Genomic DNA, 20338 nt, shown 5'->3' on the forward strand with positions numbered 1-20338 from the left:
CATTATGGAAGTAACTATAGCCACAACATACCACTAAAGGGTTGGAAGGAGTACCATCCGCGGTTATTGTCAGCAGCGGAACTTCATTGTTGTTGAGCGAATAGCAGAGAGGCTCGGCACGGAGGTAGGCATTCGGTGGCATTTGGGTGCTCCATTGCCATATCCTAGTCTGAAAATAAATTTATAGTACAGGTACTAGATAATGCTCACGACTTTAAAAAGGTTAAGGTAAGTTGATTACAAAACTTGTGGGAACTCTTTGATTTTCCGAGATAAAAACTAGCATAAAAGTGTATAGGCTACTTTTTATCTCGGAATATTAGATATAGGCTATATTATCTGAGTCCAGGATACAAGCTATCTCTCTAGCAAATAGATAATACCTACGACTTGGTCCACTTGGATCTAAGTTTTTAAAATTTAACTCTTTGATTTCCTGGAACAAAAAGTGCGTCCCTGGCGTGCAAGTTATCTCTGTATCCGCCAAAATTGGTGGACCATGAAAAGCTAGCAGATGGGCAGGCACATTTTTTCGCATTTATAATATTAAGTAGATGTAAATTAAGAATAAAAAATTAAGAACATTAACTACATGCAGAGGTTCACTCAAATTGGAACTAATTTTCTGACAGACAGATAGACGGCCAAACTGATGGATGCAAATTCATTCAAGTACACTTGGATAAACTAGGAATTTAAATTGAAAAAATGGTAGTTACTATGTAATTAATTCATCAGCACAAAATAGGTATAGATACGGGAAATACGGAATATTTTGTGATACGAGTAATTGAATATTCCATCATGAATGTGCAAGGATGTGCAAAGGTAAAATTAAAGGGTAGAAAACAAATAAAACTTACTAACCATCATCATTGAATATGTAAATGGGAAATGATAGGCGAGATAGCACACGTCGTTAGTATGCGGGAACTCAATGGTAAAGGTGACAGTCAGGTAGCATTTGCTGTTCTTTTGATTTGCGTAGTGGTAGCTGTTGCGGTAATAGCAGATGTCGGAACCGGCTCTCACCCAGCCTGAAAAACACAAAAGAGTTCTATAACAAGTGTAAATTAAAAATTTATAACCGCCCCAACAAGTGTAGGTTACAGTAACTAGAACAGAGCTGATAACTTTCAAACGGCTGAACCGATTCTCTTGGATTATAGCTAAGAACACTCTCGATCAAGCCACCTTTCAAACAAAAAAAATAACTAAATTAAAATCGGTTCATTAGTTTAGGAGCTACGATGCCACAGACAGATACACAGATACACACGTCAAACTTATAACACTTCTCTTTTTGAGTCGGGGGTTAAAAACATATTAGGGAGTTTATAGCAGTTTTTAACAACGACGCCTGTAACTAGGTAATTAACTGCAGTTAAAGCCAACCAATCTTTGGAAAACGTACCTGTCATCATTTTTTCTCACTGACCTAGCCTAAAATTTATCTGGGAAGATAATATATCCGAAAAAAGTATCCAATGAAAAATATATTATAGATGTACCGTTTATGTTTAAACAAAATCATAAAAAGTTGCAAAATTCTTAAAAAAGAAAAAGAAGGTCAAAAGCGCATTTTGAATTTTATTACCTGGTTTTCCGAGAACCGCTTCCTTCACAGAATACATAACAGGCTTCATGCCAAAGTTAAACTGGCTATCTGATTTCTCACAATTTACAACGTTGAAGACGTAAGGGCGGCCCTGCTGCATGTTGCGCACTTCAAAATAGAACCATTGATGTCGTTTTGCAGAATTTACGTCTGGCATTAGAATTAGCTCATATTCTCTTGGACCGACCTTTCAAAGCAAAAAAACATGTATTATATAATAAATCTAATATGCAATTATTATTAGCAAAGTAATCAACTACTACTAGTACTATTCTTAAATAAAAATAAAAAATGTTTGCCCATCTGTCTGTCTATTCGATACTTAACTTTTTGCGCATTGTTTATTCGATTGAGTCGAAATTTTGTACAGTTGTTATAAAACTTACGGGAAGGTTTCTAAAATAGGTGGCGCGAGTCACATTGCAAACATTGCCGGTTTTAGTTAGTTGCATATAAATCAAATTTATATTCTAACTCACCTGAATAGCTTTTCTAAGGTTTCCCGATTCAAATCTTGATTCAAAACTTAATCGAGATGCGAAGGTATTCACTTTTGTAATTTCTTGCTCATCGGTATTATTAAGGAATAAGTTATCTGCGCTTAAGCTGAAAGAAAACCATTCGTCAAACTAAAGCTGGAACATTGTTGATTTACTAAAATACTTCTGATAAAGTATTTAGATAATGTAGGTACCTTTTTGGTGCTGTGGAGTCCGAAGTCGTATTAGAAGCACAAAGTGCATCTAAATCATAAACAACTTCGTTCATATAAGACTCAGGGTTTATTGCCCTTTCAACACACGATAGCAGTTTGTTCCTGTGATAAAAAGAGTGATTGTTTTCAAAACATGCATTTTTCACGTTTTTGGGGGATACATTCCATCTTGAGAGGATCCGTAGGAGAAACAAAGATACCGACAAAGTTCAAAGGATTAGCAAACTGAATAGCAGTGGTGAGTGGATAGATCATGTCTGTCGCAAAAGTGATATCTGCCTGATCAGACGTATTCTGGAGTGGAGGCCGCACAACCTCTACCCCGAAGAATCAATAACCTAAGGAAGGCAGCTGGAAGAGGCTGAATGAGTAAGCAACGGACTGTGGCATCTAGCAGCAACACCTCACTCAGACAGACGATGATAATTATGATGATAGTCAATTTTGTAATTTTAAAGATAGTACTATCAATCAATCAATCAACCTGTTTGCGTCTACTGCTTGATATATACCATCATACAAGTTTCTCCGCCTTCCTCCACCTACTTTCGCTTTCTTCTTAAAATCATCAGTTCAGTGGGTTGGAGGTCGTCTCATACTGCGCTTGCTGGTACACGGTCTCCACTTCAGAACACGTCTGCCGCAGCAGCCATCGGTTCAGCGACAGACATGGCCTGCCCACTGCCACTTCGGCTTGCTAATTCGTTAAGCTGTGTCAGTTACATTGATTCTACAGCGGATTTCGAAAGATAATACCATACTATACCTGCAAGCAACTCGCTCCATTTTGTTTAAGGGTTCAGGCTGAGTGGAACCTTGCCCTCCTGTCATGTCTGGATAAGCAACCTTTACAAAAGGTATTATACTTCTAACTCTTGAAGATATCGTAGAATATACTGATGCAAAAGTACCGTACTTTGAAATGTCTTTATGAATCTTCAGTGAGGAACAAGATGTGGTAGCTGCAAATAAATTGGTTGAAAAGTCTGAGTGCTTTGATGCCATTATAAAGAAAAATCAAAAAATAAATTACAACATAATACTTACAAGAACTTTCATGAACTTTATGATATCCTTGCAAAAATGAATATGTGTGTGATAAACCTAAAACGGCGTCATAATCCGTACTTCCTATACCTCCAGCAAGAGATAGAGCTGAAGGAGATGTTTGATTGCGACACCCACTAGTTTGAGGGTTAAATATATCATCTAGTATGGAACCACGGGAGTTGGATCGACTTTTTACTAGTCTAATTTGTTTATTATAGGATCCAAATTCTTTAAAATAAATATAATACCTGTAATGAACATTAATATGTAATAAGTCAAGATAGGTTTATAAACAATGAACAATTCAAGCATACATACTTTTTTAAGTCTTCTATTTCTCTCTCATTAGGATTGATCCATAGGGCACTTTGTAAACTTTCTCCATTTTTTGTTATTTGAGGTTTCTCTGTATCTTCCGCTTTCATTTCGGTTTCATTATCAAAATCAATATCTGGATACTCATCGATGTTCTCAGTATCACTATCAGGTTCATCATCTTCAATGTCTGAATTTATTGTCTTTGAATCTGAGTTTGCTCCATCGTCATCGTCTTCATGACATGGCCACGTGGTGTTAGTGCCTGTAAATGGAATAAACCTTGAAGTATTTAGAAACGATTAAGGAATTTGATATTTTTTATCAGAATTACAGTAATACCTTTCAATATAGGGTTGAGATTAAATGAGGCGGGACTATTTGCCGGCACTGGTAAAGCTTGGTGCTTCAGACATAAAGTGATGACGGAACAGACTCGTGCTAAGAGACCGTCGAATTCTATTTCATCTGGGCACTGCGCGCAAAACCTGTGGAGTGTTTGTACGTGCTTTTTGATGCACAGAGCCCGGCGTCCCGCTTCTAGAATTGAATTTTCTTTATAATCAATTGTTAAAAAGCTTAAGGTTTAAGCCATATTGCGGCAGTATCAAAGCGAACGCAACGTTTCTTTTCTAAAATGTTATAAAGTAAACTGAACTACTTCTAGGTATTAGGTTAGCCTATGTATATTCTATTTCATGTACCATAAAGAATTTCAAACAAACAAACAAGTGGCAAGATTTGCTTTTAGTTTGTAATGGAGATCACTTTGCAAAATTTAAGAGAATATGAAGACGCGTCGTATCGCTTTGACTCAATATGCCTTGAGCTGAAGTACCTATTGGCTTGTTAGGTTTATTAATAATAATTTTATTGCGTTCGTGGTTTATAATGTAACAATATTTAAAAGTATTTTTTATTTTATTTTAAAATCATGCTTATTTTGTGTCTATTTTAGTTTCGATTCAAATTAATTCTCTATTTGCATGATGAATGTGAGTGTTTGCAGGCTTGTGCATACACAAAATACGTACTTATATTGCAGAGATGTTGCATAGTCTGTAGGATGTGTGCGCAAATCTTTAGTCTCATGCGTCCTTCATAGCGGTCCCATCGGTCGAACACCCGTATCAGCACGCTACATAGGCCTGTCTTCACGATCTGCATGCAGCATACCTCTGTATGAGTTACCCACGTGTGACTGAACTGACATACATACATTTATTGCATTAAACGTGCAAAAGAGACAAAACAATCGTATATAGATCGGTTGCTGGTGCGTATTGTGTTTGTATTTTATAATTGATCTGTCGTGATCAATTTCATTGATTTTATTAGATCGGTGCATAAGTTTGTTTCTTTTTTTATTGAAAAGAATACAATACAACTTAATGATAGCCTTATCTAATTACTGCCTAAATCATGGCTGCGCAGAATGGTGAAAATACTGGCTGCATTTGCTCGCTGAACAGTTAAACTTTTCCTCCTTCATTGTTTAGTTTACTGGTTCACTTTATTTTCTATAGGCCTTGCCAAATAAAACTGTCTACTCTTTACACTTTTTTACATGCAGCAATGGTCTTTATGATATTGAAAACAAAGGAATAATAATACTTTATGCATCAACCTTATACGAGTATAATGACCGCTCTACGCATCAGATGCAGTGTATAGGCGAGGCAGTGATTTTAAGCTAGGTATATCGTTGTAAATGTATTCGGAATGTTTTAATACATCGATTCTTATTCTTATAATTATTATTAGAAAAAGAAACTATGAGAAAGGCGGTATCACCTAGAATAACTAAATATTCCCGATTAACATGAAATCTTCAGAGATTTCAAAGATCAATGGATTAATTGCCTGAATTAATCTATTCATTCTCTATTTTAATTTTAGATTAGATTTATTAAATATCTGTTTTTAAAAAAAGATGTAAGTGATGTGATTACGCTTAACTGTTTTTACTGAAGTAATCAATGGCGTCGAGGCACAGCCGTAGACGAGCAGTGGGAATACAACCCAGGCTCACTAATACTCTTTCGTAGGTACCTATTACTCCGTCTCGTATTAAAATTGAGGTTGTTCCAGCTGTAAAAAGCATTAAAAAAATCTATACTAATATCCTAGTTGAATTTAATGTACTGCAGTAGGTTTATTAAGAAGTGATTTGTTCTTGAAAGTATAAGTGCATTTACAAGATAAAAATATACTTACAATTTTTTGCCAGTTGTTTCAATATAACCAAAAGTGGAAATATTAATTTTGTATCCGTAAAATGGCCTTTTAGGATGAGATGCATTGTCCTCACACAACCTAACATTCTTACTTTCATAGCGAATTTTGGATCTGCAATAAAATTAATGCGAAGTGCTGGATTTTGGAAAAAATAGGTACTTTAATATACGTAAAGTCACTACAGATAAAGAATACAACTATAATATCCCGACTTCTGGTAAATCTAAATGCAGGTATCTAATAAGTATTATGTAATGTAGATCCATGCCATGCCATATGAATGTAATGAAAGGTTCCATGCGTAAATTAGATATTTTTGAAATGACTAACTGTTGAGTTTCATGCCGTCTCTGAATCTACTTTCCAAATCGGTGTTAGTAGTCTTGACATACATAATAATTTATTTACTACAAGACTCTACTACTCTGCTTCACATGACCAGACGAGTGGTAGAGACCTGTTGGCTAACTAAATATAGCTCTTATGATTATAGTACCTAAGATTCACATTTTACATGTTGGTTCATCCATACTAATCCATACTAATATTATAAATGCGAAAGTGTGTCTGTCTGTCTGTCTGTCTGCTACGCTTTCACGGCCCAACCGCTGAACCGATTTTGATGAAATTTGGTACAGACATGGGATATATCCCGGGGAAGGACATAGGCTACTTTTTATCCCGGAAAATCAAAGAGGTCCTACGGGATTTTAAAAAACCGTAATCCACGCGGGCGAAGCCGCGGGCATCCTCTAGTATGAAATAATTATTTTCAATTCGAACAGTGGATACTCCCATCACATGCATATTATGATGGGGATAAATTTCGACAACCTAAGATTGACTCAAAGCTCGAGAGGCGCAGTATATTATGTCAGGAGGTGTTGAGGTGTTAGTAAAATTATGAGATTTTTTGAAGTTACCTCTAGGAGCTAGTGCTGCCAGCACCCAAACCAAGTCCTGCATCATCAGCTCAGTACTAACGTTACTGTCACGTTTACTGTGTATATTAAGCAGTGTACGGATCACCACCTGCGTGCCGTTTATCGAAACGAAGTGTAGTGCACATTGTTGTCTTGCTACGTTGTTGGCTGTAAGGTTTTACATTTTATTATTTATGTCGTTTTTGTGGCAAGGTGCACCTTTATTTAATAAGGATTGATGGTCTGAAACAAATGTCTTAGATGCAAGGCACACGGGCAGAGCCGAGGCGTGGCGTCTTTCTTGATCTCGTAACAAACCACACTAAGCTTTATTTATTTTGACATAAAAGCGTGGGTGTTGTGCGTTTTGTGTGTTTTCTTTCATTTCACTTTCCACTTTATTTCGTTTTATTTATTTCAGTAGGTATTTAATTTTTTTTTAATTCACATTATTGTCCATTTTGTCTAACAGGGGCTGCGGGCCCTATATAGCCACGGGGCTCTGGGCTGCAGCCCAAAAAGCCCTTATAAATATCCACCGATGATCACAACTTCTATAGGCAACGTTTAACACGTCGTCGCGCCGCGCACCGTTTCAGGCTTCAGCGTGCAAACTATGAGATACGCAAAGCTGCTCGAACCATATCAAAAGGGGTGAACATAAAGCTTCCAGAGTACAACATATTGTGTATGACATGCGTATAACAAATACACATGTTATACGTATATTTCACCTCGACATTGTTTCAGACACCAAACTCAATTGCAAAAAGTGGATTTTATGAGCTGAATAAGCCATTTAATAGTACCTATTAGTCATTTAATTACAAACATAACGTGTATAGTAAAGCTTGAAAGCGTATAGGTGACAAAATACTCATGTACTACTTATATTGCACAATCTTTCAAATGCTATGGTTAACAAGGTCACCCACATGAGTAGTTCAATGTCATTTAATTGAAGTCTGTTAGTGGGTGTATCAAACAAAGGGCAAACGGATTTTTGTCCTACATTGCAATAATTGCGGTCCCCCGAAATGTTTACGGAGGCTTTAGTTAGGCACGGTTATTTAGAATTGCCACATATAATATTATTGGACATATATTATTTCTTAAACCACGTAAGGCCTTTTTTAGACACTCGAAGCCTTCTCTTGCTACTTTTATAGTGTTTAACGGCGCCTTTCAGCATTAAAAGTTACCTGTATGAAAAACATCTTAAAGGTTTGGCGTTTTGAAAACAAACTGTTATATGAAAAGTTCAGTGGGTACCAAAGAGATGTTAAGGACATTAGAATATATTTGTTCGATATAGTGCGTTAGAATCACGAAATAGTTGCATGTTAGAAAAAATTGAAATGGACAAAAAGCAAGCAGTCAGAAACATCTTTTTTGCGACAGGCAACATCCGTGCTGATCAGCAATGCAAAACGCACACGTTGACATACCCTTTTTAAAAACCGGTAATTTATTTTCTTTCCCTGTCTTTTTGGTATCCTTTTTCTTCGTAGTTGGTACTTCCACTGCTACTAATTTTTTTATTATTAAAAACTATAATAGTACAAGTTACGACTACAGGAAATCTAAATCTTAGCGTCTACGTTGCAATTACAATGTTGATGATAACAATCCATAGTAATAAAATACGCTTTTGCCTCATAGCAGGCCTCATAATTTTATTTAATTGTTATTGAAACAATTTTATTTAATTTAAATTAATGTTAGGTACTCAAAGAAAATGTAATGGGTCAGTATAGGTTTCATGCAGTGGGATCTCGTACTATAATTAATCTCTTATCTATTAATCTCAATATTAATCTCTTAATCTCAATCAGATTTATTGTATTGATGGATGACTTATTATGAATCGAATAGTCACCTGAACATTTTTTTCCTTTTCCCTGTTTTAAACATAGTGCTTCTCTTAATATAGAAGTGATATACGTTGAAGTTGGCGTGTCTCTCGAATTCTGAAAAGTAAATGACCTTAATTATTATACATCCATCCATAGTAATATCATAAATGGGAAAGTGTGTCTGTCTGTCTGCTACCTTTTTACGGCCCAACAGTTTAACCAATTCTGACGCAGGGTTAGTTTATATCCCGGGGACGGACATTTTATCCCGGAAAATCAAAGAGTTCCCACGGGACCCCCAAAAACCCATCCGCTTAACCGATTTGTATGAAATTTGGTACCGAGGTAGCTTGCGTAATTCGTAATTGACATAGGCAATTACGGAGAAAATCAAACAGGAATTTCCATGGGATCTTTAAAAACCTAAATCCACGCGGACAAAGTCGCGGGCATCCTCTAGTTTTAAAATATTTCTCACTAAATCAGGAATATTTAAATTGCACTGAAGCTACTTATTCTTACCTCTAATATGGACAGTAACATCTGTATGGCTCCCGATTGTTTGTTCCAAAGTTTATCGAGAGTGCTTTGCCGAATATGTTTGTCTGTAAAGAAGAATTTTTATGGAATAAGAAATTTTTTATATAGAGAGAAGATCCCGTGACTGCTAGACTGAAGTCATGATATAAAATCTGAAAATTTTTCTGTGCGCGGCGTAAGTTTACTGCATCAGGCTGATCGTTTGACTCCTATTAATTACTTTGGGTCGTGATTGCTTTGACCGATATCTATACTATCTATACTAATATTATAAAGAGGAAACCTTTGTATTTTTGTATGTTTGTATTTAATACTCAAAAACTACTGGACCGATTTCAAAATTTCTTTTACCATTACTTAGAGGGATTCTTCCGAATCCGTATGCTATATTTTATCCCGGAAAATAGAAAAAATAAATGTCCACCCGTGCGAAGCCGGGGCGGGTCGCTAGTCAGACAATAAAGCTGCATAAAATTTCTGCAAAAACCTTACTATGACGTAAGTATAAAAAAAAATGTTACACATATTACATCTATATACTTACGAGTAGGACCTAAATACCACTAAAATAATCCTTACATTGTCAATGGTTAGTTTATCTTCTCAATAGTTGATGAGAGTTTTAGTTCGGTTTATTTAGCATATCATATTAAACTCTACAATTTTTTCGAAGATTAATTGTGTAAGTTTATGTTATGTTTTTAAATATCAAAATAGTTTTTAATATATTTTTATTCATAAAATAAAATAAGATAAATTTTTGTAATTAAACGTTACATAAACCAACAGTTTTAAATACCTATTGTTTATATATGTAAAGTCAATTCAATTGCAGTAAATTAATGACAAAACCAATTCAAAATATTCCACCCATTTTAATCTTTCAAGGACAAGAGTTTTAAGTCTTGTCATTCAGCATTGTACAGATGTGCAGACGTCATCAATATTTTTTTATTTAGTGTATCCTCAAATGCCTTACAATACGTCAATAAGAAGAGGATGGCCTCGGTCGTGTCCACCTCAATGACTTCCGTGAAATTTTGTCATAACAACGCCGGAGTAAGGCCGCTGAAGGCCTACAAGTGGTATTTTATAAGTACGTTATACTCGTCCTATTTGTGATGAACGACGTACGAGTCGGTATATATAATTGTTCCACTATCCAATCATAGGTACTTACTACTTTTTATGCCTTGATTTAAATAATAATATCATAAAATTCTCATACTCAATATACTCAATACTCAGCTAATTAGTAGTATCCCAAGTTAAACCTTTATGAGTTATGAATTTAAGATACCATAGTTCAACTCATTAATACAGGGGCTAGAACAATAAGTAGACTTTGGATAATTTAGAGCATATACATACATATATTAATATACACGTAGGTACATATTACATGAGGATGAGAGATCCTTCAAAGAATTCCCTAGGTAGACAAGATAGCTGGACGAAAGGTCCATGGGGACAAAAATGGATCAACAACATAAAAGGAGTAGATCCTATATAAAGTATTCAATAAAGTTAATGAGATAGCACAGGACTGGAAAAGTTTTCACCGGCTGACCCGAGCTTCAGTTTGAAGATGGCATACGACGATGAACTATAAATCAAAATGGTATGTCTTGCCTAGTGTTTCAAAGTCAACGCGACACTTTTGATGGATTGTGTGTACATACAGTTGATAAACTGAAGCATGTTATAGTTTTGACAGCAATTATGCTGACTTTGATTTAGGGTGATATTATTGTATCTAATAAAGCCGATGGTGCGATTAAAGTGATGCATTAATTTGCGCAATGCAGTAAATAGATTTCGTATCTATGATTGGTTGGTATAATGTACGATGCAATATCTCAGAGAGCACGAGTATTTAAAAAAAGCTTAGCTTTACTTATCGCCATAAAAAAGTTTGACTACAATCTCACAAGATTTGATAGCAAGCAAGCAAGAGTGACAAACAAGGATGGAACTTGGTAACATCAGCCAACTCTACCAACCTTGCGAACTTTCACAAGCTTTTTGACGTGACAACGTCTTATAATTCGATAGAGCCGGCTGCACGCACGAAAAAACATGACTCATGCGGCGTTACCTCGCTCTGAGGCGTTCCATGTAAGGCTTGAAGTGCAAGCAAGAGCGCGGAACGAGCGACAAAGAAGCACAATCGGCCTTTGTTGTCACGTTCAACTATCGTCAGTAAACCGACTTTACAGAGAACTAATTTTTTTAGTATTTAAAAATACGTAAAGTATGCCAGCCTCCAGAGTTAGAACATGTGGCGTGCATCTGTTCTGGCTTTGAACTCTTGCTCCATTTGAAGGTGATTTTGTGGTATACGATCACCACAACTGCAGACGTGCTAAAGTGCTGAATAATATCATCTCTGCGACAGCATCAGTCGACTATTGCGACCTTGCTAAAAGTCACACGCATTTTCAGTATTGAAAATAGCAGCCTCCAGAACCAAAATATCTGGCGTGCAGGCCGGCGCCTGTTCTGGCTTTGAAGGCTCTTAAGCACTTGAGGGTGATTTCGTGGTATGTGATCACCATAACTGAGACGTGCTGAAGTGTTCAATGTTATCTCAAAGCTGGATATTGATGACAATGACATGCTGTCTACGAGTATCTGGCGCTCGGCCAGGGCGGCACGCGCATCCGACGTCATCGTGACGCGGAAGGAGGCCTCGTAGAGGTTAGGTTAGAGACACGTCTGGCTAAAAATCGTGCACGTGGCAAATTCTCTGTGGCATTTTGTCCACGTAGATAAAGATAGGCGCTTCCCTAAAACTTTCTTAGGACACTTACCTACCTATTGACTGGGATTCCGCGCGCATATTTCCTTTCTCAAAATGCCGTTAGATTTGTTCCTAGTCCAAAGACTTATCCACGCTGAACAGTTCCAACGGATCAAAATATAATAACAATAACAAATCTTTATTGCACGAGATAGCTACAATAATTTTGATTAATTCCATAATCTTCACCCCTTATAAAATAGGTAAGTAGTTACTTACCTACCACTAAAACCACTTATACTTATTTATACCTACTGCTAGGAGTATGTTCAATTATGTTATTAGGTGTTTGCGTGCTACGAGTATATTATTTAGCACTGTCAAAAATATAAAGTTACTCGTACCTTTGTATCAGGTATTACTAAAAGGTTTTTTGCAACTCTACTTTTCCTTTTATTCTTAATCGTAATCTTTTGATATTAGGAGTAAAAACCAAAAATGCACTTCATTAAATGCGATTTTAAAAAGTTTTTGGATAGTAAAAATAAATTGCAACGAGAATTCGTTAGTGATTAATGTAGGTATTTTTACGAAAATTACCTACCCTATATTTGCGTATTTTTCGCAAAAATATATTTTACTGAAAAGCTTCTGTTATAATTTATAATTACTTATAAGTAAACTGTAACCCTATATTGTAATCCCATTTGGCCTTATTTTTATATGTAGTCTAAAATTTAAAATTACCGCTTATTAGTTGTACCGCTGTTGATTACAAATAAATGAATTAAAATAAAATAAATCATTCAAAAACATTAAAAAAGAAAACCGCTGTGTATGTTATATACCTTATTGTAGCTTTCTAGTAAATACTGCTGATGTCATGGCAACAAAATATTGGCGTCAGCTCGCGATGCGACTGACGACAATGTTCATTATTCGTTGAAGTAGGTAAGTACATTTAATTTAAAAAATGTTGATTAAGTATTTAACGGCTTCAGCATTTCAATGCGATTGCAAGATAACAAAGACTCAAGGTATGCAGCGAGCTTTAGTCAGGAAGAATGTAATCAGACCTGATTTAAAACTCGAAACTAGGTAACAACTTTAAATGTACATACCTAGAGTTTTGCTGTATTAAACAGTAATTCTTGTCAAACTCCTTGCCCGGGCGTGTCCTAGCAGGTAAATTTTTGACTACCTGGACTATTTGTTTCAGCCCTTTCCATAACGAGCTGAGGCCAAGACTATTTCTGCATCGGCCTAAGATTGATCCCCGAAGGTATTTGATATAAAATCCGGTGGGACAATATAAAACAATAGGTAGTTTTGTATGAAATTTGTATCAAATTGACTTTTATTATGAAGAACTTTGCGTTGGTACAAAGTAAGATTTAAGGTCAAGCGTAAATTATTGTCATCTGTGGTTTTTCCGGCTCATAAAACGTTCAACATTAAGTGACTTTCAATGTTTTTTTAACCTAAATGTACAAATGAATTTGTTATGAGTTATGACTATTAAAATACTGATTGCTACTATGCGTTTTAAATCAGAAGTGCTCCGCCATATTTAAAATAAGTAATACTTATCATAACTAAGGGTTCGCGCAGACCTAGCGCGGCGACTAAGTAGTCTAGGAGACGCGAGTGACGGCGACAGCTTTTATTTATTTTTATGAGTCAGTTTACAATAATATTGTCATAACTCGGAGTTTGGTCAATATCTATGACCATCACTACAAATATTTACCCATTTATTACAAAATGCGAAAATATGTTTGTTGCTGGTTTTTTGGTTTGTTGATTCGTCCTTCAATCGCATTGTGACGAACCAACGGGTCGACGTGATTATTGGCATGGCTCCCTGGAGTTGGAGAGTGGAATAGCAGTAGCAGCAGCTAGTTAATATAATATAAGGAAGGACTATTTAAATTATTACGGACTATTTATTATATAGCGATAAATTATGCTAGCTTGATGTATGGCCGCCACTAGTCGTGTGCAACGTTTGCCCAGAACACCCATCATAATGTTGACCGGGAGACGTTGCCAACAATATCGTAAACACGGGCGGTTTCCAGCTGTAGTTCTAATGTATCATTTTTATCAAAAAACCGTCCAAGTGCGAGTCAGACTCGCGCACTGATGGTTCCGTACTCGGGTATTTTTTCCAACATTTTGCACGATAAATCAAAAACTGTTATACATAAAAATAAATAAAAATCTGTTTTGGGATGTACAGGTAAAGCCCTTTCATATGATACCCCACTTTTTAAATGATCTAACCACAAATTCGCGGTTTTCAGATTTATTCCTGTACTTGTGCTATAAGACCTACCTTTCATGATTCTGGATCAACGGGAAGTACCATAGGGTTTCTTGACAGACACGACGGACAGACAGACAGACAGACAGACAGACAACAAAGTGATCCTATAAGGGTTCCGTTTTTCCTTTTGAGGTACGGAACCCTAAAAAGTCGATGATGATCTACCGTTCATGTGATTTAGATTCTGTATATTTTAAAATGTGTGCATAAAGCTTATAGGTAGTTGTTTTGAGCAGAGTCTGATATTTTTGAAAAGACAATGGGAATGTTGACACCATTACAAATAACTCACTCACTAATCCGTAACTCACGGGATTTAAAAAATCTTAACAGGGCTCTCTCCGTCACTCGCTTCATACAATCGTAGTTCCAATTTCATTTGAATATTAAGCAACCAAAGTCCATGAAATTTTGCAGACATATTCTAGAAACTAATATCTATGTCTGTGGTGTTTTAAATTTTTCTAAAAATATGTAGTTTTAAAATGACAGGGGCTCGAAAGATTTGTATGTAAATTTTTAAGACCGCGTAACTTTGAAATTGAATATTTTAACAGAAATCTGGAAAACCACAAACATAGATTTTAGTTTCTAGAATATGTCTGCAAAATTTTATGGACTTTGGTTGCTTAATATTCAAATGAAATTGGAACTACGTTTGTATGAAGCGAGTGACGGAGAGACCCCTCTCAAACGCGCGGTCGTGGAAAAAGCTTGATAGATAATCTAGACTAGAGTCGCATTCAAAATGAGTAGGTACCTATTTGATGAATCAACTTTATATAGGTACCTACTTATTAAATGCTTACAAAAAATAATTGCCTTGAACATAAATAACTGATATGAAATATGTATACCTACACAAATCTGTATTAATTAATCAACATAAAAAGGCGAAATAATAAGAAAACATGATTTTTAAATAGTTCAATGGATTTTTATAGGTAACTATGAACCTATTTTCGAAATCTACACAATGAAACATTCATTAATAGCCAATTGATATCCATCGATTTTTTTTTCGGACGTATTTTTGTTAGGCATACTTACATAAATTCGCGCAAATAGCTAAGATGAAGCCGTAGACAAATTATCAAACTCTCATTTATTTATTTTTCCCATTTTATCCTATTTTTAAACAATAAACAATAAAATAACAAAAACAACAGAAAAAATAACAGAAACACAGAAAAAATAACAGACAAATTATTATTATTATAAGAAACATTTATCCACATGTAATGAATTGTTTTGCAGCTATGATTAAACTGATAAACCGATATGCCTACCTACACATATTACGCGTTCTACTTAAATTGCTAAACTCACACCTAAGTCAAAAAACTCCATTAGTCGGGTAAAAGGCTTTAGTATCGTGCGAACCCTAAACATAATATTGAAGTTTATGGGAAGGAACTCTACTTTTTATAGAACGGAAGCCGATTCTAGTGTAATAATCACTACATCAGAGCTAAACAGCTGTCCACTATCACTGCGGTCAAATCAACAGTAAGGATTTTTTATAAATATCACAGCTTCACGTTCGCAGCTATAATTTGTTCAAGAACGTGTTTAATTGATTAGCTTAAATTCCTTTTAGTTATTTGCGCCAATCTTTTGTATTTAAAATGATTGCAGATTCGAATTATTTTGGCATATCTTTGGTAGAAAACGGGTCAAGTGCGAGTTATACTTGCATACGAAGTGTTTCGTACCATCGTACAAGATGCTAAGCCTTTTAGATTTGAATGGCAGCCATTTTGAATTTTTTAATTACCTATTTGTTGTTATAGCGGCGATAGAAATACAAAATCTGTGAAAATTTCAACTCTCTACCTATTACGGTTCATGAGAAATAGCCCACTGACCGACAGCCTGACGGACGGACAGATGGACGGACGGACAGCGGATAATAGGGTCTCGTTGGAACCCTTCGGATAAACCTAAAAAAACTCAAATTTATTTATTTACATACCAACCAACATACAGTACCTAGATCATTGTGTATATTGTTATTTATAGGTGTCTTCGTACTAATCTTTCAATCAAAACCAAAGCCCTGGACAGATGCAAAGCGTGAAGACAGTGACGTGTTGCGGCATCAGCGAGACAGGAAATCACACTAAATAATTTATAACCACGCACAGTTCGAAGCACCGAATAAACGTTGCGGAGTTGGGGTCTAAGGTGCTAGAAAGGCTATCTCAGACTGGAAAGCGTAGAACCCTACGAGGTTGACGGACCAAACAAGTCGTATGGGGCCGCTGAATTCAAGCACCGCAAGTCCGTGGCGTATGGAAGTCCACCCTACAAGAGACCTAAAGTCTCTCAGTTGACGACGACGACAATGACGACGAATTGCGCCAGCTACTGCTCCTATAAATTGTAAGACGAGCAGCTGTTTGAAGTACAGTACATATACACAGACACAGTAGTCGTCACTTTTGATCTCGTGGTAAATGACGACCATGACGACCCTTCAACATAGGGCCCTAAGTACATAGCCAGTTCGTCTGGGCGTTCCTTCGTCCCGCACTTACCGCACGATTGCTCTGCCTAGACGGCTTCATCGAATTTAGCATGTAATATCATATCCATACCCTGTAGTTTGAAGTATGTTACATGTACTGTAATCACGTCTTTACGACGTCCTTGGTGCTGCTGATGTGCTGCTCCGACGCGTCGCGGCCGTTACGCGGTGTGTCTGACGAAGCTTAACCACCTACACGTGGCGCACCTTATCGATCACATAGCGAGACTTTGCCAATCTATAGGCCGCAAGGCTTTTAAACTTCAAGATACAGCCATATATTTTGAAATAAAGCATTAATTTTCTTGGTTTTTCAGCTGATATTGTGACCGGAAGGAAATAAAAGGGTAGATAATAACAGCGCCTGCCGGTGTACCGACACTATGTTAGTGAACAGACTATACTTTTACAGTGTAAACAATAGATTCCGGTGCAATATAGAGTGTAATAAAGCATTGTTTATACGAATCCATCGCTGGCTGCCAGTATCACTGGCAGTCATCACTGGCTTGTTATTGGCCTTGTATAAACAGTTTTGCAAGCCAAGCCAGCGCTGGCTAACAACGCTGGCGAGAATAGAGCGCCAGTCTATTTTTCAAGCCAGTAGGACTGGCGCCAGCGCACTGGCTTCGTATAAACCATACTTAATAGACGCCAGTGTACTGGCTTGTTCCGATCTAAGCCAATGTCAAGGCAACACTTGATTTATGTAGCGCAGTGTATAAATAGAACTTGAGGAGTTAAACTGTACAACGTTAAACTTTCTGTGATTGACAACTTTATTACGAGCCAAGAACAGATTGATTCATAGCCACATTATTGACAAGTTATTAATTAAAAATCTATATTAGACTAGCTGATGCCCGCGACTTCGTTCGCGTGGATGTAGGTTTTAAAAATCCCGTGGGAACTGATAAAAAATAGCCTATGTGCTAATCCAGGATATAATCTACGTCCATTCTAAATTTCAGCCTAATCCGTTCAGTAGTTTTTGCGTGAAGGAGTAACAAACATACACACATACACACATACAAACTTTCGCCTTTATAATATTAAGTGTGATAGAAGAGGGGAAGGAGTGATAGCTTAGTGGTTAAGACGTCAGCCTCCTATTCAGGGGGTCCAGGGTTCGAGCTGACTTTTCGGTGTTATGTGCGTTTTATGCAATAAGAGCATTGGTGGCTTTCGGTCTGATTAGTTCGTCATTGGGAGTGATAGGTAATAGAGTTTTAAAGCTTGTAAGCAAGAAGACAAGGTTAGGTGTCGCTTACTTCTTGAAAAAGGACTGGATTAAAAAAATCTCAATCCACACAGGCAAAGTCGGGGGCATCATCGTGTCATTTCAATTATTTTATCATGTGAATCCGTAAAAATGCTTTTTAAATTAGATCTTGGTTCATTCGTAAAAATTATTACCACCCATACAGACATACGCATAAACTTAAAATTTTATGTAAAACATTCACATAAAATGGTCAAGCCGTGTATATCAGATACCATAACTAAATGAAAAATTTAGTTTTTTCTCTAAATAATAATAATTGTATTGCTAGAAACTACAGCAGTGGAAGCAATAAATAAAACATCCCAAGTAGGCTGAACAGCAACGCCCTCGATATGTTTTATTGACCTAACATAAAAGGCCAAAAGGGTAGCAAAACACCCTGGCACAGACGGTACTTATTGTAATGTGCAAGTAATGAGGGATTTCCGATGGGCAACTATAAATTAATGGTAACACCTAGGGAAGGCGGCACGGTGAGGAGTTTTTGAACCCGGGGTAAGTATGGTTGTTAAACACGCGATATTACTGCAATGACACTTATCTACTTACCACGGATAAGATTGCAGAAGTCGTTTTCTACAATTTACATCACAAGGTAATATGAACCACCTAGTAATTTTTATTCCAGAGTAATAATTGTACAGTATTTTCTTTGAATTGATGATAGGTGTGCGATCTCGCATGTGATAACAGTCAAGTAATGACTGGTGAGTGGTGATAGACGGTGTTAAGTTGGAAGTAGTGCGTAGTTTAATAGATGAAATGAATAAAAAATTTAAAAGTACTTTTGAATTGCCAAAAGCATCTACCACTGGTTTGGAATGCCGTTCCTACCGAGATGTGACATGTACTCTATTCTGTCTATATTTTTTCACAGCTTTTATATGTATATTATTCTATTATGGAAGGTTGAAGAAGGAACTTTCAAGTTCCGCTTTTCAAAACGAAGCACTCTGGTTCAACTTTTATCAAAAACATGATAAACTAAATCCAAGATAAATTTTAACTTGCAGGAGAAAGTAAAAGCTATTTGTTGTACCTGCTTTAAAACTCGGTTTTCACTTAAATGGAGCGAAGAGGAGAGGAGATGAGTTCAAATGACCAATCAGATTTTTAGAAGATGAGTTAATTTTTTCATTCATGTTTAAAGAATCTGCCGTGTCAAATTTTTAAAACTTAAAATGAAACCATCCTTCTCCGCTAGGAACATTTTAAGCAATGAAAAAAATTAAGATTAGACAAAATTAAGATTTCATGGGTATATTAACGTACCAGTTACAAAGTTTCACAATGAAAATTCGTAATATAGATGTGGAATTTTTCATTAGTCGAATCAAGCAGTTTATAAAGCTTAGCTGTATCACTAAGCGAAAAAATATAGTGTTTCCGAGTCATTCAAACTTATAAACTGCCGCTTTACACGCGAAAAGTTCTACTGTATTCTGAAATGGATTGCGTAACTTTGATATTATTACTTCGAAGTTTGATAAACAGTGAGGGTGAACGAAAATTATGTCGTTAGTGGGTAATTCGTTATTAAGCTTTTCGACTAGAAGTCGTTATTCATGCCACCTTTAAAGTTTAATAACCAACCAACATAATATTAATAACTAGAAGACGCCCGCGACTTTATCCGCGTGGGGGTTTTTTATAAAAATCACGTAACTCTTTGAATTTCCAGGATAAAAACTATCCTTTATCCGTCTCCGAGATGCAAGCTATCTTTGCATCAAACAGATGACTCCTGCAACTTCGCTAACGTGGATTTAAGTTACTTGAAAATCCCGTTGGAACTCTATAATTTTCCGAGACAAAAAGTAGCCTGTTCTATCATCGAAATGCAAGCTATCTCTGTTTCCGTCAAAATTGGTTCTACAGAGTGCCCGTAACATTTTCGCATTTATAACTAATATTATGGACGAATACTGAATGGAATCAATTGAATACGAAAGTCAATACAGTAGAGGAAAATATTGATAGATAAATAATTCGTCGTAATTAGTTTTTTAAAATTAGTTTTATTTTTGCTTTTGGCCAAAGGATAGTATCTTTATATAATTTTAATTAACATTTTTCAAAGCACATAAATTTATCATAAACAAGTTGTTTACAAATAAGATTACGATCATAGATATAAATCACTGTCTCTGGCATTCACTCTCACTTTTATTTCTATGTGTTATTTATAGTCTTACA

At 36.1% G+C, this 20338-nt stretch overlaps 1 protein-coding gene across 4 annotated transcripts in view; it reads right to left on the reverse strand.

Moving 5' to 3' along the window:
- Window positions 1-20338, reverse strand: part of LOC123876816 (cytosolic carboxypeptidase 1-like) — a 93544-nt gene that overhangs the window by 66305 nt on the left and 6901 nt on the right. For 2 of the 4 annotated variants that reach the window (XM_045923208.1, XM_045923200.1), the window contains exons 3-18: window positions 9238-9320; window positions 8739-8829; window positions 8308-8388; window positions 6860-7027; window positions 5916-6047; window positions 5658-5789; window positions 4733-4876; window positions 4041-4238; window positions 3702-3963; window positions 3381-3631; window positions 3100-3295; window positions 2313-2435; window positions 2098-2224; window positions 1598-1805; window positions 868-1037; window positions 32-169 (exon numbers count right to left, since the gene is read on the reverse strand). In XM_045923208.1, the coding sequence (XP_045779164.1) occupies window positions 32-169; window positions 868-1037; window positions 1598-1805; window positions 2098-2224; window positions 2313-2435; window positions 3100-3295; window positions 3381-3631; window positions 3702-3963; window positions 4041-4238; window positions 4733-4876; window positions 5658-5789; window positions 5916-6047; window positions 6860-7027; window positions 8308-8388; window positions 8739-8829; window positions 9238-9320 (2504 nt within the window). The remainder of the gene's footprint in view (window positions 1-31; window positions 170-867; window positions 1038-1597; window positions 1806-2097; window positions 2225-2312; window positions 2436-3099; window positions 3296-3380; window positions 3632-3701; window positions 3964-4040; window positions 4239-4732; window positions 4877-5657; window positions 5790-5915; window positions 6048-6859; window positions 7028-8307; window positions 8389-8738; window positions 8830-9237; window positions 9321-20338) is intronic. The other 2 variants (XM_045923184.1, XM_045923191.1) reach the window with 2 other exon arrangements.

The sequence above is a fragment of the Maniola jurtina genome, chromosome 2 (assembly GCF_905333055.1).
Source record: "Maniola jurtina chromosome 2, ilManJurt1.1, whole genome shotgun sequence".
In the NCBI taxonomy this organism is placed as follows: domain Eukaryota; kingdom Metazoa; phylum Arthropoda; class Insecta; order Lepidoptera; family Nymphalidae; genus Maniola; species Maniola jurtina.